At 27.8% G+C, this 26,603-nt stretch overlaps 2 protein-coding genes and 1 long non-coding RNA gene across 7 annotated transcripts in view; 2 read left to right on the plus strand and 1 right to left on the minus strand.

The window, feature by feature from the left end:
* Positions 1-7,154: 7,154 nt before the first annotated feature.
* LOC127285551 (uncharacterized) overlaps positions 7,155-26,603 on the minus strand; it is a 182,397-nt gene continuing 162,948 nt past the window's right edge. Inside the window, exons 2-3 of the long non-coding RNA XR_007843612.1 lie at positions 11,055-11,070; positions 7,155-7,543 (exon numbers count right to left, since the gene is read on the minus strand). This is a non-coding gene — a long non-coding RNA (uncharacterized LOC127285551). The remainder of the gene's footprint in view (positions 7,544-11,054; positions 11,071-26,603) is intronic.
* Positions 12,645-26,603, plus strand: part of LOC127285518 (N66 matrix protein-like) — a 31,499-nt gene continuing 17,540 nt past the window's right edge. Inside the window, exons 1-3 of one of the 5 annotated variants that reach the window (XM_051311595.1) lie at positions 12,661-12,856; positions 13,095-13,157; positions 14,995-15,403. In XM_051311595.1, the coding sequence (XP_051167552.1) occupies positions 12,787-12,856; positions 13,095-13,157; positions 14,995-15,239 (378 nt within the window). In that variant the 5' untranslated portion in view covers positions 12,661-12,786 and the 3' untranslated portion in view covers positions 15,240-15,403. Of the gene's footprint in view, positions 12,857-13,094; positions 13,158-14,994; positions 15,404-25,838; positions 26,038-26,275; positions 26,339-26,603 lie in introns of those variants that run through there. The other 4 variants (XM_051311613.1, XM_051311603.1, XM_051311637.1 and 1 more) reach the window with 4 other exon arrangements.
* Positions 23,046-25,179, plus strand: LOC127285507 (zonadhesin-like). The gene is made up of 5 exons (XM_051311567.1): positions 23,046-23,223; positions 23,500-23,606; positions 23,841-23,931; positions 24,651-24,778; positions 25,013-25,179. Exons 1-5 carry the CDS (start codon positions 23,175-23,177, stop codon positions 25,124-25,126), a joined length of 489 nt encoding a protein of 162 aa, XP_051167524.1. The 5' UTR covers positions 23,046-23,174; the 3' UTR covers positions 25,127-25,179.

The following is a 26,603-nucleotide window of genomic DNA, read 5'->3' on the forward strand; positions in this document are numbered from 1 at the left end:
ACCCTACCATGTAAGCTTACCTCGACCTTACCGTGTAAGCTTACCTCGACCTTACCGTGTAAGCTTACCTCGACCCTACCATGTAAGCTTACCTCGACCCTACCATGTAAGCTTACTGTAAGGCGGACATTTTAGGTTTACTGTAAGTCTACTATGGGCTTACGATGTTACCTTACAAACCTTACATGTAAGCCTGCTGTAGGCCTGGTGTAAGATGTTGTGCTGTGTGGGTGGGGTGTCTATTAGACACCTCCAACTTGAAACTTGTGTAAAAAGATAAAGAAGGATAAAATTAAAATCAAGTTAAAAAAGAGTTGCAAAAACGAAATACCTATTTGCCAAATTTGTCTTTTTTTAAAAAAATGTTGAGAAAATCACAAAAATTAACTATAAAATAGATTTTATCAATTAATATTTATTAAAAAGGGTGTTATAAATATAAAATTTTACAAATTGAATATGTATATAATATATGTGAATATATTATTATAAATAATATTTATAATTTATAAAATTTATAGCTTTTAAAATTGACTTAATCAATTACTTAAAATTGACGCTAACATTTGATTTTTCATAGCCGTTATTATACTGCAGGAATTGTACCGTGAAGTCATTTTCTATAAAAATTTAGGTTACATATATTAGTATCTTTTTTACCTTTTGTATCGCAAAGATAAATTTTTCACGAACTTAAAAAATCCTCAATTGAAATTTCATATAATGAACTGATTAAGGCCATGTGAGACAAAGACACTTTTTGGTAGTTCCAAGTATACTCGGAAATGAGAAGAAATTTCAGGTTGAAATTTTTGAGGAATGATAAGAAAGGGTTGAAGGAATTAGGCTGTTCTACTTATTTACTGTAATTAAATGCGAAATAATTTAAAAAAGTAATTAATAGTGGAGTTAATAGGTTTTGGTTATTTCTTTGACTCGAATTGGCGCTAGTTCCTGGACCACTGATACTGATTCACGGGACGTCTGTGTGTACCCCCGCCATGTTGACTTCATGTTTCGTTCAAAAATGGGAATTTACAAACTTTTAATTTTAATACTTAAACGCAAAATTATGCTTCAAACCGAGAACAGCGCCATTCTGAATGTTATTCTCTATCATATTTTACAAATTTCAACCAAAAATTCTTTACCATTTTAGAGAAAACTTGGAAATACGATACCATGTTTTTTGCATGGGGGTCACATGGGTATTTCCCATATGGCCTTAAAAAAGATTTTACGCGCACTGCCGTAGATCAACTGTCAGATGTACAGATTGAATTATCGTTCTAGTGCCGCGCCACACAGTGAGGAAAACTGTAAATTTTTGTGTCAAAATCGTAGAACTTGGGACAGAGTGGATACAATTTAATAAAAAAAATTGGAGATGAAAGCTGTGACTCTAGAGATTAGAGGAAAAATACGGAGAAACCTGTAAAAAAATTGTTAACCTATAAAAAAAATATGCAAAGTTGGAATTTTATGGTAGAAAATTGGTTTTCAATGTACTGCGAGCATAAAAATGATGAAATCTTTGTCTATGTCGACTATACTTACGTACTTTTTCATGCTGAATACGAATCCGATGCCAGAATTAGTGAAAAAAAATCGAGGAATAGAAATCGACCATGTTTTTTTCATAAAAAGTCCAACTTATTTAGATTTAAACGAAACTCACTTTTTAAGTGTTTTTGGGGTCGCTGATAACGAATATGACAGCAGAAATTCAAAATTCAAAATGGCGGATCCAATATGGCCGACTATTTATTAAAAAGGGTGTTATAAATATAAAATTTTACAAATTGAATATGTATATAATATATGTGAATAAAATATATTAATGTGAATATTAATATATTAATATATATATTTTATATTAAAATATATATATTATTAATATTAAATATATATAAATATAAAATGCTTCTGTTTTAATCAAAACTTATGTTTCTTATGTTTTTGGGGTCGCTGATAACGAATATGACCTCAGAAATTCAAAATTCAAAATGGCGGATTCAATATGGCCGACTAAAATTTTTTAAATGCTTCTGTTCTAATCAAAACTTATGTTTCTTATGTTTTTGGGGTCGCTGATAACGAATATGACCTCAGAAATTCTAAAGTTAGCCATATTAGATCCGCCATTTTGAATATTGAATTTCCGAGGTCATATTCGTTAGCAGCGACTTCAAAAACATAAGAAACATAAGTTTTGATTAGAACAGAAGCATTTAAAAAATTTTAGTCGGCCATATTGGATCCGCCATTTTGAATTTTGAATTTCTGAGGTCATATTCGTTATCAGCGACCCCAAAAACATAAGAAACATAAGTTTTGATTAAAACAGAAGCATTTTAAAAATTTTAGTCGGCCATATTGGATCCGCCATTTTGAATTTCTGCTGTCATATTCGTTATCAGCGACCCCAAAAACACTTAAAAAGTGAGTTTCGTTTAAATCTAAATAATTTGGACTTTTTATGAAAAAAACATGGTCGATTTCTATTCCTCGATTTTTTTCACTAATTCTGGCATCGGATTCGTATTCAGCATGAAAAAGTACGTAAGTATAGTCGACATAGACAAAGATTTCATCGTTTTTATGCTCGCAGTACATTGAAAACCAATTTTCTACCATAAAATTCCAACTTTGCATATTTTTTTTATAGGTTAACAATTTTTTTACAGGTTTCTCCGTATTTTTCCTCTAATCTCTAGAGTCACAGCTTTCATCTCCAATTTTTTTTATTAAATTGTATCAACTCTGTCCCAAGTTCTACGATTTTGACACAAAAATTTACAGTTTTCCTCACTGTGCGCCATCGCAAAAATATTGGTAAAGATCAGGAACATACTTTGAATGTTGCTTGGGGTGTTTAGACACCCCAGTTACACCTTCTAGGGTAAAGTAAAAACAATTGTTTATTTAAAAGAAACAATTCATATGGTGCATAAGAAAAAAAAGTGATTGTTTTGGACCTGTATATTAATAAATATTCTAAAAAAATGTTTTATTTAATTTAGTGAGGTTACACCGAAAAGTGATAAAAAAACTCGGACATAATTTTTAGTTTGAAAATTTCAGTATACATCTGTTAACTCAATCCAAGTGCTTCTATCACTATTTTTTAAGATAAGAATCCTTGCAGTTAAGAAAAAAAGTCATAGCTCTGGTGTAAGATAAGATACATGTATCGTAAGCATAGGACTTTTTAATCTGATCTGCTTCCGAATCTTTCAAATTAAATTCAATCCTACGTTCGAAAATATTCGTATGTAAATCATCAAACTTGTCCCATGCTCTTTTGAGGAGATCTATTTTTACATTAATGTAGTTGGGATCATAGTTTAATGCATTTTCTGATTTGCATTCATCTTCGGTTCTTAATATAAATTTATAACGCTGCCTTTGCGCCTCACAGAAATAACTGAAGTGGCTGGACATGATGAAATGATAGAAAAAATTAATCCTGTAAATAATACCAAGTTAAAAACAAATTAATTATAATATATAATTTAGTAAACATAATACACTAGAGTCTCCGAAGAGAGGACAGAAAGAGTCTTGGACCTCTCTACGGAATTCGTCCTTGACGCCGAAAATTGTAAACACTCCAGGGCCGTATATCGTATCACAGAGATGTGTTTTTTTTAACAGAATACATTCTGTTACGTATGTAAAACACTACGCGAGAAAGGTACACTAAAAACAAACGCTCCTGAGTTCACGTTCCTCTTTCTGATCCCGCCCATCTCTTCCCCCCTCACTCCTTACCGCGCTGCGTCACTACTTAGTCCTCTCTTCAGAAGTCCTCTCTTGGGAGACTCCAGTGTATTAGTGTAATATATATAGGGGAGAGTGACAAACAGTGGGACAGTGTTTATATATTTATATATATTATATATATTTATTATATATTATATAGTACAGTTCAAATTTTCAATTTGGTTAAATAAATATTTTTTTTCTTCTCAAAAAATACATTGAAGTATTTCCTCAAAAATTGAGTTTTTGCATAAGCATTTTTTGAGCTATTGGCGAATATTCTATATTTATATATTGTTATTTTCTCAAGGGTTATTAACGTTTTTTAAAATCGAAAATTTTTAGAACCATGATTTTTGAACCCCTTATTTTTTTATGAAATTTAAATATATTTCTTTTTATTAGTATTTTTAAAAAATTCAAAATTTCGAAAATATAAAAAATCGTTTGCCCACAACTGGACCTAGGCTTAATTTTAGTTTTTAAATTCCATAAAATGTAATAATGTTAATCCGTTAATATTTAGTGAGATAAATAGTTATTTATGTGTTACATATCTAAAATTGTGACTATTAAATGAATTATCCTTTATTCTCTATCCTATAAATCTATTGACACAAAGAACGTTACACCGTGTCAAGTTTTTTTCATTTGATTGATTTTGTATTGTCGAACTAAAAAGAATTTACAAATCTATTTAAAATCTTTATCAAGATTGTCAGTCGGTGACAAAACATCCCATAGTCGCCCAAAGTGAGACTGGGCGCCAATCTGGGCCCAACTTGGCTTCCCAAAGTTTGAAAAATGAAGAAATAAAAGAATTAAGTTAAGGTCATTCCGGACCGGAGGTATCCGGTCATTTTCCCGAATCGAATTTCCCGAATGCCGCTGGCCCGAATGTCAAAAATCCCGAATAGCCAAAATCCCGAATGCCTTTTTCCCGAATGCCATTTTCCCGAATGGCTATGTCCCCGAAAAATGAAAAAAAAATTTTATTAGAAATGAAGAATTTACTGCAATAAATTGTTACAAAAGTATAAAATTTATGAGTGTAAATGTAAATAAATATTTGTAACCCAATTAGAGCACAATATTGTAAGAAACTGCTTTCAAATAGTCCAACACTCTGTTTTCCCTTTTATAATTTGCGTAGGAAGCTGTGATCGCTTGGATTCTCCTTTGAAGCTGATACCATTTCTTCTTTGGTGCAGCCCTCACCGATCTCCCTAAACTTAACTCCGCAATAGCACACTCTGTATCGGCTTGTTCTTTTTGTATTTCTGTCAGGAGGGAGTAGAGATCTGGATGATGTTTTCCCACTACTATCGCGAATCGGTTATGCCACCCCTCGCTGACGTTATTCGTTCTGCTAGCTCCTTGAAGAGCAGCTTCGTATTGGTTCCACAATTCGATAGGATACCGAGGCAAAATTTGTCTTCTGCGTCCTCTTGCTGGTCGTCCTAGAACGTAATTTTCATGCTTAAATAATACCTTCCCTGAATAAATAAAATGTATGTCAAGTTCTTAGTTTTTAATTTATTCAACTAAGCTAATTAATAATAATAACTTAGTCGTTTTTTGAGTTTGGGCTTTCCCATTCTCAATCATTTATTTCCTATTTTTATTCAATTTATTAATAATAATTGAAGATAATTTTCTAATTTAATAAATTATTTAAACAAAATTTTGACTTCAACGACAACTATACTTTGGCACTTATTAATCCAAATTATTACTGGTAAAAATGTTAAATTAAAATAAATGATATTAAGTAAGTGATTATATTTTAATTTATTGTCTAGCCTAATCATATTTTTCACATTTTTGATACTGAGAAATTAAAACTTGTCTGCAGGTACGCGTCGTTAGCATAGTGGTTAGAGCGTTAATCTATAAGTCCGTAGGTCGTAGGTTCGATTCCCCTCGTGCGCAGTTTTCTTTATTTCATAGGTTTGCGTTATTTCTAGATTTTCATTTATAAGTTGTACCAAAACTTGAAAATCTAATACATACACTATATTATTTCATTTTTAAATTATATAAATATTTTTTTTACTTTTTTCACTATATACATTGTTTGTTAGTCGTCATCTTTAATTCAATTTAATTTAAAAGGAAATTATATTTATTCATTTAATTTACTCTTTTGTTGTTAAATTATTTATATAATTATTAATTAACAATTATAAATAAAAATGGAATAAATCAATCTGGCCCCAGCTGGGATTTCCCAACGTTGGGAAATTTTTGGGATCAGCGTTACGCACCCAGTTTGGGCGTTGTCTAGGTTGCCCACTTTGGACATTGGGAAACCCAGTCTGGACCAGATTGGGGCCGAGTCGACTTTTCCACACGGGAAAAGTGTAATGCAATATATATGTGACTCTCCGCGACAAAAGATTTTTGGACCTAAGATCCAAAAAACTTTAGGTTATATTTTTGATTTTTATAGACTGAAAATATTTAAAGAGGATCAACTCTTTATACTTAATACAAAAGTCTTTGATGTTTATGGATATGTGGGCAAAGGACGTTTTTTCGTGGTTTGAAATTTTCTCTGAAATAAAAAATGATTTCGGGTTAAAATTTTGGAAAAATGATTTTGTTTGGCACAAGAAATCTCGCAGTTCTTCTCATTTATTATAACTTATAAAATAATAAAAATAAAGCAATAAATAGTAAACTAATGGATTTTATCATAGTTGATTCAGCGGTCACTCGTGCTCAAATTGACGGTGACTCCTGGAGCACTGATCCATTCACGCAATCCCTCAAAATTTAAGATATAATTTTTTTCTGATTTTAGAGTAAGAAGTATACTCTACCAAAACACATTTTCCCATAGTAAGTTACGTGGGTGGTTCGCTTTATTAAATCCAAAATATTTAATAAAATATATTTTTTATTTTGCCTAATGAAAAAAGGAATTTTTTATTGAGGTAAAACTATCTCACTAAACATAACATAAACTTTTTGAGAGCTTTGCCGTCCAAAGTAAAAAAAAGCGTAAACAACAATGTTTGTATTGTTGCTTATGTATCTTTTTACTTTTTTGTACGGCAGAGCTAAGATACCTTTTTTCGCGGAGCGTCACATGTTTTTCGTATATTTAGAATAATTTTTCATTAAATTTAAATTTACCTTGTCAATAATTATTATAATCGACGACACTGCCCTTAACCTTAATGAATAAATCAAAATAATTTATTTTGTAGAAAAATTAATATTCACTATATTTTATAATTGTAAAATAATACACAAGGTGATTGTGTCACTGATTGTGACGATGTGCTCTATAGTCAAAGATTCGACATATAATGCAGTGTTGCCGGAGCGAGAGCCCTCAACGGCTCAACTTCCCGTCAGTCTAGTATATAAAATTCCCGATTTCTCCCGGAAAAATTTCTTAAATTTCCTTGCAATTTCCCACCATATAAAATTGTAATTTATTAGAATTATAATATAATATATTAAGCTCTGATAAAAGATTATTATTATTTGTATTGCTATTGTTACTATTTTTATTGAGTTTTTATGTATTTTATTTTTAATTTTTGAATGTAATTATCGTTTTATAAATCATTAAAACTTTTTTAAAATATATTCTGTTAGAAAACATGAGTTTTAGTTAAAAATCTATTAAATTTGTGCATTATTAGAGTATTTCCCGGAATTTCCCGTAATTTATTCATTTCCCGTAAAATTTCCCAATGCTGTCAAAATTTCTCGTACTCCGGGAAATTTCCATGTAATTGGCAACACTGATATAATGTAAAACCTGAAACAAACAAAAAATTCATTAGTATAACCGCAGGGTTGCGCAGTTACGCGTAACTCGAGGTTGTCTACGTAGATTACGTAGAATAAGTATAATCTACGTAGACAACTGTAGAAAACCCACGTAATTTACATTTCAAATATGGCGTCTACAAAACAGTGAATAAACACGTGAAAAAACGGAAAACAACCCCTTTACTCTTTAGCCTAATATCAACTATTGTTTAATATTTATTGTTGGTCACTGTTTTAAAATTATTAAAATATTTTAAAATGACCTTAAAAAAGAAATGTACCTCATTGTCAATACCATACAAAGATTTAAACTTTGAACACATAAAATTAGACGAAAAAGCTGTTGTAAAGTATTTATTTTGCGAAAACGAGTTTATAATAAGCAAAGAAATGTTACAAACATTTTTCTTTATGTCAAATAAAATGGTAATTAATGTTTGTTTTAAACTAAATTTTACAATTTTAATAAACTAATTAAAATGAAATTTTATTTCCGAATTGTCTCTGCATATATATTTATTAATTATTGCGTTTGTACAGGAGAATATGCCAAAATAAATCGCCAAGTGCTAATAAGCAGGTTGCTAACTTATTTGCATATTTTATTTATTTACTAGCGCCTCTGACGGCCGTCTTCGTTGCTTCTGTTCCTTTTTCAATTTTCATTTTATTTATTTCATTTAAAAAAATGATTTAATTTCTTCTTTTTTTTATTTCATATCGATTCAAAATGTAAAGAAAAAATTTATGAATGTGAAATAAGAGAGAGTGATTTACGCTATAATCTCTCTTACGCTAATCATTTTCAAAAAATTTCTTTGAAAATAATATTTTTCACTATCTACAGTTGCAATTATGTTCATTTTTGTTTTTTATAAATTATTTATTAATAACAAAGGAAAATAATATATTACATTCTGTAAGTGTTATATTAAAATGAATTACATATTTTAAAATTATCGCGCGCTAATTATTGCGACCAATTAGGTGGCTTTAACTGAATAGGTTATGTTCATTTCCATAACGTAACAGCTGTTCTCTATAATCTAAAAGAATAATAAAAAACTTAAAGGAAATTCGAAATTTATTTCCGCTTTGTGTAAAATAGTGTTGTAATGATTAATTTTTTGTATATATGCAATTTAAACATTTTCAAAGTTTGTGTTTTTGATAAATAAGAGTTATATGTGTAATATAAAATTTAAATTTTCGCCCTTTTATTAAGATTTTATATTTCCCATGCTTTTAATTAAAAGTTCGATTTTTTCGAGAGTTTTCGATATAACCATTCGACCTTTTTATGTCATGTATTTTTTTAGAAAGGAAACATATCTTGGTTTGCTTTTGAGGTTATGTTGCAATGTTCGACAAATACCACGTGACGATTTATAAGAAGATGTAAATTACGTAGAAAAGTGTAGACGTAAATTACTATCCCAGTAAAAAAAGATTTATTGAGCAAGCGATTTGGCTGATTGAGCAAGCCGTCTGCCCAATTGTCTAAACGACATTCGGACAATTGGACTGTTTGCTCAATCATCCAATGCATTATGCCCAATCACCAACATTGTATTTCGCGTCTAATAAAAGAAGAAATCTGTCCGAGTGTTGAGAAAATGATAAATCATGAATAATTATTGTTAAAAAGCAAGAAGTAATATATAAAAATACCTGAAATAAGAATAAATAACGAGTTTTGTAAAATGTTATTTTTTAGTTGACAGTGCACTGATGTAATATGAATTTTGTCGGTAAAAGTGAGGAGTATAACAAAGAGAAACGTTTCTTTATCGACTCGTGATACATTTCAATTGATAATAAAAAATTGTAGATTTCTTGTTTTTTTAAAAAATAAGGAGAAATTTCAATTGAGTATTTAAAAATAAATTTTAATTGATTTAATTTAATTTAATTAGTGGATTAATAAATCAGTGAAGTGAAGTGAATTAAATTAAATTAGGTTAAATACATTGAATAGTGGTAAGTAATTATATTTTGTAAAATTATTATTTATTAATAGAATTATATTCTTTGTTAATTTGTCTAGTATTATTCTTTTTACAAAAAAATAAGTAGAAATAAAAAAATGAGCCTCATAACAAGAATTATTTGGTCAATATTTTAGGAAGGTGTCATTTGAAGAAAATATTGAAAAAAAATTAAAAAATTTTACTGTTAATTTAAATTTTTATAAAAAAAAGACGCAAATAAAAATGTTTAAATTTAACTTAATAATAAATTGACCAATTATTATTAATTATTATTTTTCTCACAATTATCGTGATACTATATATATTTATAAAAAAACCAGCATTTTTGCTTCATATGCCAAATATTTGAATAATTAGATGTTTTTTTTTATTATAGATCCGGGAGCATTATATGTTTTAGTGTAAATTATATTTTGATCCTTGATATATAAAAATAAAATTTTCTTTAAAATAATTGGATTAATTTAAATCTCCTATTTATTGTTTCTTTTAATAAAAATCCTATTTTATTTAATTAATTGAGTTAAATAATATAAATATATTATTATTAAATTCAATTATTTTACTTACCAGTTTTTATTTATACTTATTTTTTTAAAAAGAATAATACTAGACAAATTAACAAAGAATATAATTGTCTTAATAAATAATAATTTTACAAAATATAATTACTTACCACTATTCAATGTATTTAACCTAATTTAATTTAATTCACTTCACTGATTCATTAATCCACTAATTAAATTAAATTAAATCAATTAAAATTTATTTTTAAATACTCAATTGAAATTTCTCCTTATTTTTTAAAAAAACAAGAAATCTACAATTTTTTATTATCAATTGAAATGTATCACGAGTCGATAAAGAAACGTTTCTCTTTGTCATACTCCTCACTTTTACCGACAAAATTCATATTACATCAGTGCACTGTCAACTAAAAAATAACATTTTACAAAACTCGTTATTTATTCTTATTTCAGGTATTTTTATATATTACTTCTTGCTTTTTAACAATAATTATTCATGATTTATCATTTTCTCAACACTCGGACCAATTTCTTCTTTTATTAGACGCGAAATACAATGTTGGTGATTGGGCATAATGCATTGGATGATTGAGCAAACAGTCCAATTGTCCGAATGTCGTTTAGACAATTGGGCAGACGGCTTGCTCAATCAGCCAAATCGCTTGCTCAATAAATCTTTTTTTACTGGGTAGGTAATCTACGTGTAAAGAACTACGCACTGAGAAAAAAGGTTTGAGCTAACAACCAAATATTTCATTGAATACCCGGATCAAATAAGTCGACCGACGCTCGGACGAACGCTCTATTACCAGTCAAGTAGCAGTGACAGCCTGTGGGCGACTCACTGCTATCCGGCTACCATTAGAGCGTGCGTCCGAGCGTCGGTCGAGTTATTTGATCCGGGTATTCAATGAAATATTTGGTTGTCAGCTCAAACCTTTTTTCTCAGTGCGTATATTACCTAAGGTAGTTTACGTACCCAACCCTGGTATAACCTGAAACAGAAAAAAAATTTATTAGTAAAACCTGAAACAGAAAAAGAAATCTTTTCTCTGGGTGTAGACTTTAAGCTTCATTTTAAAGGGTAAAAGAAAGAAAGAAAAATCCCACATGGATTTTTTTATTTAAACAAACAACATTTTAAATTTAACCTAGTTATATTTTAATTTACTAGAAGTAAATATTTTTAATTTATTGAGTGACCACAAAACTTTGTCAGATTTTGTGTACCTGAGACATTTCATATGAGAATACGGGGTCATGTCTCGGATTCTTCTCAAAATTCGGTAAATTGTAGTAATAAATAATAAATTTACAAAAGAAATTCATATATTTTGTTTTATTACTTCATATTACCTATTATTAAATATTTTTATTCTATTGTAAAGAATAGCGTTTTTATAATGAGACATACCCCAAAAAAGTCAAATTTATTTTTGACTTTCATTTTTTTTTTGGTCAAAAATTTTTTTTTTCAAAAATGCATATTACCAATCAAAAGGGCATAAAAAAACCTATCAAAACTGATATTGGCAAAATTTTTTTATTCAATTGTGTGAGAGATAGAAATTATTAAAGTAAAGGGTATCCTAAAACTTCCACCCCCTAAAAAATATTGGTTAAAATAGAAAAATATTTTTACTAAAAATTACCATCTAATAGTACTACAAAATGCCCTATGTTTGGGTATGATTGGAGAAAAAACTTTTTTCACCTTGATCACTTCATATGGAATCCCCCATATTATAGAAGAAATAATTCAAAAACTTTTCTGGCAATAATAAACTCTTGGATGTTTGTTACAATACTTAATTAATAGTTAAATAATTAATTGAAATACAATTTATTTGATTTAAGTAAATATTTATTTGATAATAAAAGAGTTATCAGCGATTTGAATAAAAATAACATTTCTTGACTCAGAGCCAACTATAAAATTCTTATTTGTTTCAAAAAAATTCTATTTGTTTCAAATAATTAACTTGATTCCAATATAAAAAAAGTTCGAAACCATAGCAACGGTCACCATAACGACGTTTACCATAGCAAGGTTGCTCTATTTTTATTATAAATTATATGTTTTTATAGTGTATTTCATAATAGACAAGTAATCGGTTATTTGTAGGAAGAAAGATATTTAGAAAATGTTCGAATTATAAACTTTTTAAATATCAACATTTTTAAGTCAAACAACATATGTATGAAATTGTAATAAAGTAAGGATTTCGAATTTGATAAAAAAAACTTAAAAATGTTGTTATTACAAAAAATTTATTTATATGTAGAAAAAGCCATTAAGGAAAACTTGGAAAATCTAAAGGGACCCGGCCCCCCGCGGTGCTAGTTCGCTCCGACACTCGAACTCAGGCTCCTGTCCGCATGGTGGGGGAAGGTTACTTCCCCTCACGGGAGCGAATTGATGATCGCACCCCTTGAGCCACGTGTTTATGGCCCGGCAGGTAGAGTGGGGGTATAATGCTTCCCCTCACGGGGCTAACTTGGACACTGCCACCGTGTTTAGGGCCCGGCAGGTAGAGTGGGGGTATGCAACTTCCCCTTAGAGGACGCAATCGATGACAAAACGAATATACATATAAAGGTCTTGAAAGAACTTAGAACTTCAGTATCTTTTGGCTCTTTAAGACGACAATTGCCCATTTTTAGAAAAGAAAAACAGCAACTCTTTTTTGGAAAAATTGTGATTTTTGATCATGGCATCTGTTAAATGTTTTGTGCTTTTCTTCACCCTTCTACTTGTTGCTCACTCTTTTGCTCGTCCAGGTAATTTACATGTGTAATACAATGTTTTCCTATAGTGTAAAACACACTCTAGAAAATGATCATAATTTTATTTTTTCTTATATTTTATATAATATATATGATCAAGACAAAATCAATTTACAGAATTAACAAATTCAGATTTAATTTATGAAATGATTATTTTGTTTGAATATTACAATTTGATTATAAAGAAAAATTTTATTATTTCGATATTAAAAATTAATTGTTCTTTAATTAGGTAGTCGCAGAAACGGGTGTACCTCAAAACTATGTTGCATTGGATGCGAAACGGAGAGTGAAGGTAATCATTTTTTTTAAATATCACATGTACCATTTTCCTCAAAACCTTCATTAAAATTTCAAATCATCATATTTGATGATCAAACATTTTTTCCCTAGATATATTTTCTTTACAATTTTATTCGAATTGCAATTTTTTTGTACATTTTAAAAAAGACTCCATTTAACATATCAACTTAAACTAAAATATTTTAATCCGATGAAATTTCCGTTGTTTACAGACAACAATTTTATTTTGTCAACATCTGGGATTAATTAAAATTCTAAAAATTTGATATAATAATATAAATATAAATTATAATTGATTTAAAGTTGAATCATTTGAAATTTTAATTAAATTTTACAATGAATTGTAGTTTGGATCTATTAAATTTTGAATTGATTAAGATTTAATTAAATTGAAATGTGTTCTAAAAATTTGAAGAGATTTAAAATTTGTGTAAAATGAATTTTGGATTGATTAAATTGATAGCTGATCGATTACAATGTTAATCGCAATAAATGCCTTAACTAATTTAAATATAGATTTATTGATATTTGGTTTAAATAATTTTTAAATTAATGAAAAATTTTGAATAATGCAAGCATTGGTGAATTGAATCATTTATAGAAAAGAAAAAAATCTGTCAATTTTCTGCTCTCCAAAGTAATAATTATATTCTTGAGGAATGTCAAGAAATGTTAACATTTTTTTTTAACATTCCTGAGCTTAAATCAATGTTTTTAAATTGTACATTTTATTATTTTTTAAATATTGCATCCGTGAATTAACCAAAGCATGAGAAAGGTGAAAAAATTAAGAAATTATCAAAATAGGTGACAAAATTTTAATGAGTGAAAAAAGGTGAATAGATGATAAAGTATTATCCCTTTAAGAATCAAAAATTGTTAAAAAATTTTACGTTTTCAAAAAGTACATTCCCACATAACACGACTTCTTGCTGTGAGTTTACTGTAAGGATATCTGTAGGGTTTGTAAGGTTACCGTGTAAGCCTGCAATAAACTTGAGGTAATCTTAAAACTTCCGCCTTACAGTAAGCTTAGATAGTAAAGCAAAGGTAAGCTTACACAGTAAAGTCGTGGTAAGTTACGTGGTTAGGTTGTGGTAAGCTTACACGGTAAGGTTGTTGTAAGCTTCCCGTAAGGTTATTGTAAGGTTGCTGTAAGGTTACTGTAAACATAAAGTAATATGAAAATATATTAAAAATAATTATATTATAATATATATTATATTAGAAATTTTTTTTATAAAAAATTATATATTTGGTGAAGTACTTCATGAACCCCAATAGGGTGTGTCAAATAAAAGTTACTGCGCAGCCGTATGTGCCATAGAAAACTACTGCGCATCAATATTAATAAAATTTATTTATTAATAACATTCTATGTTTACAGTAACCTTACAGCAACCTTACAGAAACCTTAAAGGAAGCTTACAACAACCTTACAGTGTAAGCTTACTACAACCTTACCATGTAAACTTACCACGACCTTACAGTGTAAGCTTACCTTAGCTTTACTGTGTATGTTTACTGTAAGGCGAAAGTTTTAAGATTACCTCAAGTTTACTGCAGACTTACACGGTAACCTTACAAAACCTACAGATATCCTTACAGTAACCCCACAGCAAGAAGCCGTGCTATGTGGGTTGCCTTTTTCTGTAATATAAATTTTCAATATATCAAGTTTCCTTGGAAAACAAAAATTTTCCCTGTCCTACGGCTATCTTGATTTTCTTGATATACTGTTTTTTTTTTAAACGAACGTCAGAATTCATTTCGAAATCAATATTCAATATTCTTGCTGTTACTTATGATCTTATTTTATTTCAATGTAGGTGGAAACACTGGAGGAAATGGAAGCAATGGAGGAAGTGGAAACAATGTGGGAAATGACAACAACATAAACTATATGAGCAGTGGAGGAAATAGTAACAATGTTGACAATGGAAATGTTGGAAGCAATAAAAACCAATATGGAGGTCATATTGTTTCGAATATCCAAGGAGAAATAGATAGACTCAGAATAACAAATGGAAAAAAGGAAATAATATTTGGAAGTGGATGCAATAATAATTGTTAAAGTCGATCATTTTGGGAACACAATATAAATTCATAATTTTACCCTGACTAGTGTTTCTCAAATTTTCATATTTACAAATATGACAATCAAATTTATCAAATTTATAATAATGTAAATAATTTTCAAACAAGAAGTAAATAAAATCTGTTAGTAATTAAACGAAATTTGAAATTTTATTTTATTTCTATTATTTATTATTATATATTGGAATTTAAATGTTATTGATTGAATATTTTTTAAAAATAGTTATAAAAAAAATATATGCAACAATTTATTTTAATTGATTCTTATTTAAATAAAACAAATTACTTAATTTTAATAATTCCTTTATTATTTATTTCATTTTTCGTCACAATGACTAGTAAATCCATTACATATATTTTTTACAAATTTACTATTGTTTAAGAATTTTTTAATTTAAAAAAAATGTTATATATTTTAACTATTAGCCAGAGTAATGATAATAGTTTTAATTATATTAATTTGGAATTGGGCAATTAAAATTTTTGTAAATATACGTTGTGTAAAAATTTTTTTTAATCTGAACTTATGTATAATTTCTTTTTAAATATAGTAAATATCATATACTTCAATATTAATAAAATTTGATAGCATTTTATATTTACTTCACTAAATTCAAAATAAGAATTGCTTTGCTTATAACTTTTCACTACTAATAATAGAGAAAAATGTTGGGAATGTTTTTTACGAGAAAGACCTTAAACTTTTAGAAAAAAATTAGTTTTAAAAAAAAATATTAATTTTTAAACAATTTGTTTAAAAAACAAAATTTGTTTATAACTTTTAAATATGTTCTCCCTCATTTTGAAGCGCGAAAAATATCATGAATTTTGTTTAAGTCGTAATAAATCGATGGTTAAATTTTTGAGATGGCATTATTGTTTGTTTTCGAGATATTAATTAATTAACTAACAAAAGTTAATAAAAAATGAAATATTTTACGAACAAATAAAATTAGAGTAATTTTAAAAACACCATTAGAATGATTATTAAAATCCACATCCAACGAGCCATATATGAACTATTTCTAATAAACGGGTGTGAAATTAATAATTAATAATAAAAATTATTTAAATAATTAATAACATTTGAAGAAATGAAGATAAATCGTCAATTCTTTTTTTATTTGGAAGATCATCTAATTCTGAGTCGAAAAAAGAATAGTAAGTATTACTAAGAATCGAAAATTAATTATAAAATGTTATTTAAAGAAAGTCTGAAAAATACCATGCCTAGTATAGGTAGGCAACCTCTGACGAGTTGTGCTGTGAGGTGTTGAAACAACGATTGAATAATAATCATCTGTTTATAATTTGGATTGTTGAAAATGCTATTTACACTGGTTTTATTTAACACAGAATTAGATGATCTTCCAAATCAAATAAGAATTGACGATTTATCTTCATTTCTTCAAATATTATTAATTATTTAAATAATTTTTATTATTAATTATTAATTTCACACCCGTTTATCAGAAATAGTTCATATAGGGCTCGTTGGATGCGGATTTTAATAAATATTCTAATGTTTGTTTTTCGCGCTTCAAAATGAGGGAGAACATGTTTAAAAGTTATAAACAAATTGTTTAAAAATTAATATTTTTTTCTAAAAGTTTATGCGTAAGTTTTGCGTAAAAAACATTCCCAACATTTTTCTCTATTATATCTCTATTATACCTCGAAAAATATTAAAAATTTCAAATTCAAAATTTGTACACTTATTTAGCACCACTATCACTACAATTTGCTGAATTTTAAGAAAAATACGAGACATGACAACGTATTCTCATATAAAATGGCTCACCTCTTATCGTTTTGCTTCCTCGTGGAGGAAGCTTTGTAGTCCTTTCGCTAATAAAAATTTTCCAAGTGGCGGAAACAAATTTTTTTCAATATAGAAACATTTTATATGAGATCCTGATCAATTATCCGGATGTGTGTATGTGTATGGATCCCTTTTTTGTTTAGACAGGTTTTAATGGATTTAGATACAATTTTATAGGCTCATTTATCATATTAATATCTCAAATCTGACCAAAGGAATTTAAAAAATACAAAAAAAAAAAATTTTTTTCGTCTTTTTTCCAAAATTTTTTTTTAATCGAAAAAATTTTTAAATAGAAAAATTTAAGGTTATATATAACAAAATCGTATTCCTTACGTCAAGACAAATCAATTGGTATATATAAAGTATAGTTTCAATTTAAATTTAAATAATTAATGAAAAGTTGAAAAATCAAAAATTCACATTTTGGCAATAAAATTTTGTGATTTTTTAAATTGAAGTTTATATATGAAATAATTGTATTCCTTGCATGAAAACGAATCGATTGGTATATATAAAGTATACATTTGAGGTAAATTTAATAAGATAATGAAAGTTAAAAAAAATTCCCATTTTAGCTGAAAAATTTTGTATTTATTTAAATTCAAGTTTAAATATAAAAATAATTGTGTTCCTTGCATTGAAACAAACCGATATAATTGTAAATAGTTAGAAATTATATATTATTTTTCATTAATTTTCAGAAATTTCAGTTAAATTGTGAATTTTTGATTTTTTAACTTCCATTAATTCTTTAAATTTAACTGAAATCTATAGGTACTCAAATGTTTATATTATTATTATATTATTTTTCTATGTTTATTTCAATGTTAATGCTTTCTCCACAAGGAAGCAAATTTTTTTGCTGATCGTAAAGAGGAAGCAAAATGTTCATGTATAATGAACATCAGAATTTACAACTTGTTTATAACTTTTATCTCTGGGAAATTAAAAGTGATTATTTTAGTTAATACGCATACTAATAGTATTTTAATGAAGATCTGTGTCGTGGACATTTTCAAAAATTAAAGTATAGAGAAAGCTTCTGCCTTACACGGTCATTTCTAATATTTTGTATTTGTCAATAACAGCACTGCCTATAATCTATTATTTAATAATTAGTTTCTTTCTTTCCTAAATAGCAGCGTTATACATATATATTATACAATTTGTATTTAAAGGATACTTTATTTTTGAAGTCCCGTAAATAAATAAATTAATAATTTAAATGAATATTTGGTTTAATGAAAATTCTGACATTTAAAAATTTGACTCAGATGAAATTCTGTTTAATAAGAATTCTGATAAATAAAAATTAGATAGAATAGAAATTTTATTGAATGAAAGTTTTGTTAAATATAATGCGTTGTAGTGGGGCGGCAGGCAGTGCTGTATCATAGAGTCTCTCAATGAGTATTGATGTTCATAGTCAAAGGGGCGGCAATTCGAAACTTTTGTAATGACAGTCTTGATACAATTTCTGTATGTCTCATTATTTTAAAGTTATGAACGTTTTAAAAACGCTATTCTTTACAATAAAATAAAAATATTTAATAATAGGTAATATGAAGTAATAAAACAAAATATATAAATTTCTTTTCTAAATTTATTATTTATTACTACAATATACCGAATTTTGAGAAAAATCCGAGACATGACCCCGTATTCTTATATGAAATGCCTCAGGTACACAATATCTGACAAAGTTTTGTGGTCACTCAATAAATTAAAAATATTTACTACTAGTAAATTAAAATATAATAAAATATTCCGCTGTGCTTTTATATGGAAACCTTTATGGATTATATGGAAATTGGGGAATTTTTCAGTAGGGATTAAACAATTTTTTGGTTACTTCAAACAAAATTTGTTAAATTCAAATAAATATTTATTTCATTGATATAATTGCTTTGTTTATTTTCATATGAATATTTCGAATAAGGAAAGAATTTGATTGAATCAAATAAAGTTTGGGTTGATTTAACCAAAAGTTTGGTGAACTGTATAGCAACGCATATCCCTATTGAAAATCCCCACATGGGAAACCACATGGGATCCTATGTCAAAAACTATGTAAAACCCCATTCCCCATATGGGAAACCATATGGTTTCCCATATAAAAACTCATGGGAAATTGGGACAGGAATTGGCATAGGAAAATATCAAAACGAGGTTCCTCCATGTCATTTCCTATGTCAAATCCCATGTCAAATATCATGTTAAATACCATGTTAAATACTAATTGAGATCCTTTATCACTTTTTTGAAAAATTTTCCCATGTCAAACCCCATGTCATTTCCCAAGTAAAAACCTTTATCATTTTTTTGAAAAATTTTCCAATGTCATTTCCCATGTGAAATCTTTTATCATTATTTTGAAAAATTTTCCCATGTCAAATCCTCTTTCGCCTTATCGAAAATACCCACATAGGAAAGCATATGGGAATCCACATGGGAAATGGAATACGATTTCATGTGCATTCTTCCAAATGATAAAACAAATAGATTCAAGCATAGGAAATCATATAAGATTTTATATAGATTCTGAAATTTCAACCTAAGATTTCACATGGATTTACATATAGGAAACGATAAAGGATTTTATTCAGGAATTTTTTAGTTGGCTGCTTTATGCAGGCGGCAGTTTACAAAAAAAATTAATTATTTGATTAAATATCAAATAATAATACTTCAACTCATCTGAAAATAAAAAAAAGTTTACTTTACTTCTGCCTTAGACTCTCAGCTTTTATAGTATTCCAGACTGATCTCAACTGTGAGAGAAAATATTTTCACCATCTGGTGGTGAAACAATGAAACTATAATGACGATCAACATCTATATTGAAATTTCCTATGTCATTTCCCATGTCATTTCCCATGTGAAATCTTATCATTTTTTCGAAAAATTTTCCCATGTCATTTCCCATGTGAAATCCTTTATCATTTTTTTCAAAAAATTTTCCCATGTCAATTCCCATGTCATACCCCATGTCATTTCCCATGTGAAATCTTTTATTATTTTTTGGAAAAATTTTCCCATATCAATTCCCACGTCAAACCTCATGTCATTTGCCATGTGAAATCCTTTATCGTATTCCATTTCCTCTGTGGATTCCCATATGCTTTCCCATGTGGGTATTTTCGATAGGGCGAAAGAGGATTTGTCATTGGAAAATTTGTCAAAAAAATGATGAAGGATTTCACATGGGAAATGACATGGGAAAATTTTTCAAAAAAATGATAAAGGTTTTTACTTGGGAAATGACATGGGGTTTGACATGGGAAAATTTTTCAAAAAAGTGATAAAGGATCTCAATTAGTATTTAACATGGTATTTAACATGATATTTGACATGGGATTTGACATAGGAAATGACATGGAGGAACCTCGTTTTGATATTTTCCTATGCCAATTCCTGTCCCAATTTCCCATGAGTTTTTATATGGGATCCCATGTGGTTTCCCATATGGGGAATGAGGTTTTACATAGTTTTTGACATAGGATCCCATGTGGTTTCCCATGTGGGGATTTTCAATAGGGATGGGGCTAAATTTCTGTTGTGAGGCCAAAATGTGAACATTGGATTTTTTGAAGAATCACAACTATTGTAAGTATAAAAGGATGAGCAAAATTTTGACCTGTATATTTTTTGCAAATTTTTTTTATAAAATTCAAAATAAAATTTTAATAAAAGACCTATTTTTTTCTTTCTTTTACCCTTTAAAATGAAGCTTAAAGTGTACACCCAGAGAAAAGATTTCTTTGAAACAAAGAAATCGTTTTTTAATCGCTCTTTTTGAATCAAAGGTAAAATTTGTTTGAATTAAAAAAATTTTTCTTTGCTTTTACGAAAAAGAAATTTTTGAGTGTTTTGAATCAAAGAAATTTTTTATAAAATGTTGTAAATTCACCACTTGCGACGCTTATGCGAAAAATAGCGATTTTGTCCTCATTTACCCCAACTGACCCTAATTTTTTACTAATTTGAATTAGTGACTTACTATTTGCTTCTGAATCAGTAAGATTTTATTAATTATTAGTAACTTTTAACTAACATTTAGTAAAATTTAACTAATTCTAAAGCAAAAAGTGAGTCACAAATTTAAATTAGTAAATATTTTTACTAATTCAGATTTAGAAAGAAAATTCAATTACTTTTAAAAAATTTTATCTAAAATTAGTTGATAAATTATTTTCAATTCTGTAAAATTTAATTAAGTAACATTTCTGTAAAACTGAATTTCTGTTAAATAATAATTCAAAGAAATGAAAATTCAATTTAATGTAAATTCTAGGTAATGAAATTTTGTCAAATAAAAATTGGTAACAAATTAATTTTAGACAAAAACAATTAATTGAATTTTTTATCATAAAATTTGTATGTTAAGGAGAGGGACCGGTTTTTTTCACGATTCTGAATAATCAATCGTATGAATTTTGAAAAATTTCAAATTTTTTCAAAAGAATGAAATTTTTGAAAAATAGGAATAAATTGTAAAATAGTTAAAAATTACTTTTTTTAATTTTTCATATTGGAATATAATTTCAGGTTCTGAAAAAATGTAAAAAAAAAATTGTTAACCCTTAAACAATGTCAATTTTTATTAGTCTAAATTTTGATAGAATGAAATTTCACTGGTTCCTCACTTTAATATTCAATAAGAGAAAGTTGAAAAATCTTTTTAAAACATTTTGAAAAAAATTAAAAATTTATTTAATTAGAAATTGTAAAATTTGTTTTCTTAAGGTCACATATCCATTGTGTATCGAGGAGAAGACACGAGAAAATTTATCAAAAACCCTAAATGAATTGGGTTTAAATGAAGGCGATGAAATATATGTAGCCGATGTTACAACTCCCAATACAGTTGTTTTTAAATTAAAATTGTTCACCACCGACATTGAAATGACCTAGCGATTAATAATTTATCATTAAGATTTTGTAAAAAAAAAAAAAGAATTACAATTAAGTTTTGAGATTAAAATTTACATTAATGATGATAATAATAGTATTTAAATATAATGGTAAAATTAATAATTTAAATATTAATAACCTAATATTGTGTAGAAAGTAATTTAAAAAAAAAATTAAATAAAATTAATATTTAAATATGAGGCAAAATTTCTGAAGTAATCCTCTAATGTTCATTTTTTCCAAAATGTCGAAAACTTTTATTTATAAATAAAATAATGTTACGAATAACAATAAAAATAAAAGAGAACGTGAATATTTTAAGAAGCGTTTAATTAAATTACATGAATTATTAAATAATTTCATTATATTTATTGAGAAATTTGTTTAATAAGTAAATTGGAAATTTTTTTTTTAAGTACTAAGACTTGAAATTAACAAAACAATTTCACATCTCTCTGTTCTTTTATGAGAATAGTGAAAGATGTAAAAAATATTTTTAAATCTAATATTTCAGAAACCAAGCAAAATATCTTCGCTAAATTTTAATAGCAAATAAATTATGTTAATAAAAAATATCTCACAAAATCTCCAATTTTTTTTTTATTATCCTGAAAAAAGTTTGCAACCCTCAAAAGATTGGAAAATTTTTTATATTCAATATTTTTAACTGATAATAAAATGTTTTTTCAATTTATCATATCTCTGTTAAGAGTTTCTTCGAAAGTCATTATTACTTTAAAAACAATTCTAATTGAAATGTGCGATAATAATTTTGATATTTATGTTGTGTTTAGAGTTTTGTTAATGTGAAACGAGACTTTTGTCACTTACGTGACGAAATAAATAAATGAAATAAGTATTTACAAAAGTAATTACTTATTTCACTTGTATTAAAATCTCATTTTCAAATGATATCCCATTAAAATGCCTTCCTTGTTTGTGGTATTACCCCCGCTAATTATTCAAATACTATATTTGTCTACGCCCAATATTTTTGATTTCTCCCACTTTCTGAATTTTCGACAATATAAAATCGATTTTCGAAAGTATCTTCCAAGTTCCAAACAGTCTAAGTTTAACTGTCGCTTAGAATACTTGACAAAGAAAAATCGTTCTGCAAACATTTAATTAGTGACAACAATTGTATTTCAACATTTACAAGTCTTCATCAATATGTCTCCAATCTTTACTCTTTCATTACTTTTGGCCATTGCTGCAGTTCGTAAGTATTTTTTGTTACACTATGATTATTTTTATATTCATAAAAAATTGTTAAATTTTTTTTAAACATGTATAATACAATTTTTTTCATTAAATAATTTATTAAACTATCTTTTTCTGATAAATAAATTTTCTTTTAAATATCGTTTCTATCTATTAGTAGAAGAAGAAATAATTTAAATAATTATAAGTGAGAAATGTAAAAGAAAAAAATATTTATTTGTTTTTTTTTTAATATTGTATAGATAATTAAAATGAAATTTAATTTTAATTATAGATTCTATTCCGTGTGGACCCAATGCAATTTTTAAAGAGTGTGGATATTCAAGTGATTGTCACAACACATGTGACAAGTTAGATAATTCGATGTGTATCAATGACATGGTAAATTCTTTAAATATAAAAATAATCATTATTGAACAGTAATTAAATATAATTAAATTTCCATTTTTCAAATTTCAGTCCTCTTTTGGACTACGGGGATATATTTCAATAAATAAATAAATTCAATTTCAATTATTTCTAGCAATACTAAAATACATTGTACTTTAATGGATTTATTTATTTATTTTTTTTTTGAAAATTATGTTTAAACCTTACATTTGATTTTATTTACAGATGTGTCATCGTGGCTGTGAATGCATAGAAGGATATGTAAGGGACCTTGAGTCCAACAGATGTGTTTTACCTCATCAATGCCCAAGAACAGGTAAATTACAAAATATAAGTAAAAAACATAATAAATATAAATAATTACACAGCCACACAAAAAAAAAATATTTTGATCTGAGGGTCTGACTATGCCTACTGTATGTTTTTTGGGTCGCTGAATCTGAATTCGAGGTCCGTTTTACCCCATCAGATCAGGATTTTGAGATAACCTCAAAAAACCAATATGGCGGACACTTTTTCGAAAAATTCATCGGAATCGCCTGAAACTCTTTATTCGGGGGTTTTTGGGGTCGCTGATAACGAATCTGATGTCCATGGCAGATACATTTAAGGAATTTGTTAAGATGCCATCTTGAATTTTTGAAAACTGACACCCGAGTAACGAGTTTCAGGCGATTCCGATGAATTTTTCGAAAAAGTGTCCGCCATATTGGTTTTTTGAGGTTATCTCAAAATCCTGATCTGATGGGGTAAAACGGACCTCGAATTCGGATTCAGCGACCCAAAAAACATAAAGTAGGTATATAGACACACAGAAAAAAACTGAACTCAGAATGATGCGTGTAGGCGGCTCATTTTGATGTGCAACAAAAATGAACCAGATTGGTGGCGCCACTGTCTATGTCGTTTAGCATTGGCTCATTTTGATTTGCATCAAAAATGAGACAAGGTTTTTTCTGTGCAGACCCCCAGATCAAAACTTTTTTTTTGTGTGGCTGTATAGATATTTAAAATGAAATTTAATTTTAATTACAGTACCCCAACAGCTATTTAATCAATTTCAATGTGGACCCAATGAAATTTTTACACAGTGTGGATCTTCAAGTGCTTGTCGCAAAACATGCCTCAATATAAATGATAATCGGCCCTGTCCGAGTGTCATGGTAAATTCTTTAAATATAAAAACAATCATTATTGAACAGTAATTAAATATAATTAAATTTCCATTTTTCAAATTTCAGTCCTCTTTTGGACTACGGGGATATATTTCAATAAATAAATAAATTCAATTTCAATTATTTCTAGCAATACTAAAATACATTGTACTTTAATGGATTTATTTATTTTTTTTTTTTTTGAAAATTATGTTTAAACCTTACATTTGATTTTATTTACAGTCATGTCGTCCTACCTGTGAATGCATAAATGGATATATAATGGACCCTGAGTCCAACAGATGTATTTTACCTCAGCAATGCCCAGGAAGAGTAATGCCAGTATATAGCATTTAAAAAAATTATATAGGAAATAATAAAGTAGGGCAATAATAAAATTTAAAAAAATATGCATAGAATGTTTAATTTTTAACTCGCCACCTCACCCCACCAATACACATTTCAAAAAAACGTAAATATGTTCATGAAAACTTAATAAATTTCCAAAATCTAATGATATTCGCTTTTAGCAATGAATTCCACGTCAGATTATACTCACAATAAACTATTTTCAAAAAAAAAAAATTGAAATTTAATTATTATTCAGCTTAAACAGCAGTTACTTTTCAAATAAACGAAACTCTAAACACAACATAAATAGAAAAATTTATCATATATATTTCAATAATTAGAATTGTTTTTAAAGTTTGTCAATATTTTGAAATTAATATTGACTTTCGAAGAAATTATAATTGACATAATGATAAATTTCCCTATTTGATAGAAACAGAGAGGAATTGAGAGTAAGCACGTAAGGGGCCATCCATAAATTACGTTGCGCTTGAAGGGAGGGGGGGGGGGGGTCAAGAATTTGCAACATTCAATAAAACAAATGGCGCTAATGTATGCAAAATCTGCAACATGATGGAAGGGGGGAGTCGAAAAGATAGATAGAGTGGGGGTATAGTGCTTCCCCTCACGGGGCTAACTTGGACACTGCCACCGTGTTTAGGGCCCGGCAGGTAGAGTGGGAGTATGCAACTTCCCCTTAGAGGACGCAATCGATGACAAAATGAATATATAAAGGTCTTGAAAGAACTGAGAACTTCAGTGTCTTTTGGCTCTTTAAGACGACAATTGCCCATTTTTAGAAAAGTAAAACAGCAACTCTTTTTTGGAAAAATTGTGATTTTTGATCATGGCATCTGTTAAATGTTTTGTGCTTTTCTTCACCCTTCTACTTGTTGCTCACTCTTTTGCTCGTCCAGGTAATTTACATGTGTAATACAATGTTTTCCTATAGTGTAAAACACACTCTAGAAAATGATCATAATTTTATTTTTTCTTATATTTTATATAATATATATGATCAAGACAAAATCAATTTACAGAATTAACAAATTCAGATTTAATTTATGAAATGATTATTTTGTTTGAATATTACAATTTGATTATAAAGAAAAGTTTTATTATTTCGATATTAAAAATTAATTGTTCTTTAATTAGGTAGTCGCAGAAACGGGTGTACCTCAAAACTATGTTGCATTGGATGCGAAACGGAGAGTGAAGGTAATCATTTTTTTTAAATATCACATGTACCATTTTCCACAAAACCTTCATTAAAATTTCAAATCATCATATTTGATGATCAAACATTTTTTCCCTAGATATATTTTCTTTACAATTTTATTCGAATTGCAATTTTTTTGTACATTTTAAAAAAGACTCCATTTAACATTTCAACTTAAACTAAAATATTTTAATCCGATGAAATTTCCGTTGTTTACAGACAACAATTTTATTTTGTCAACATCTGGGATTAATTAAAATTCTA

Source organism: Leptopilina boulardi, unplaced genomic scaffold, assembly GCF_019393585.1.
Source record: "Leptopilina boulardi isolate dan_hultmark-lab unplaced genomic scaffold, ZJU_Lbou_2.1 LbouV2_121, whole genome shotgun sequence".
Taxonomy (NCBI): Eukaryota; Metazoa; Arthropoda; class Insecta; order Hymenoptera; family Figitidae; genus Leptopilina; species Leptopilina boulardi.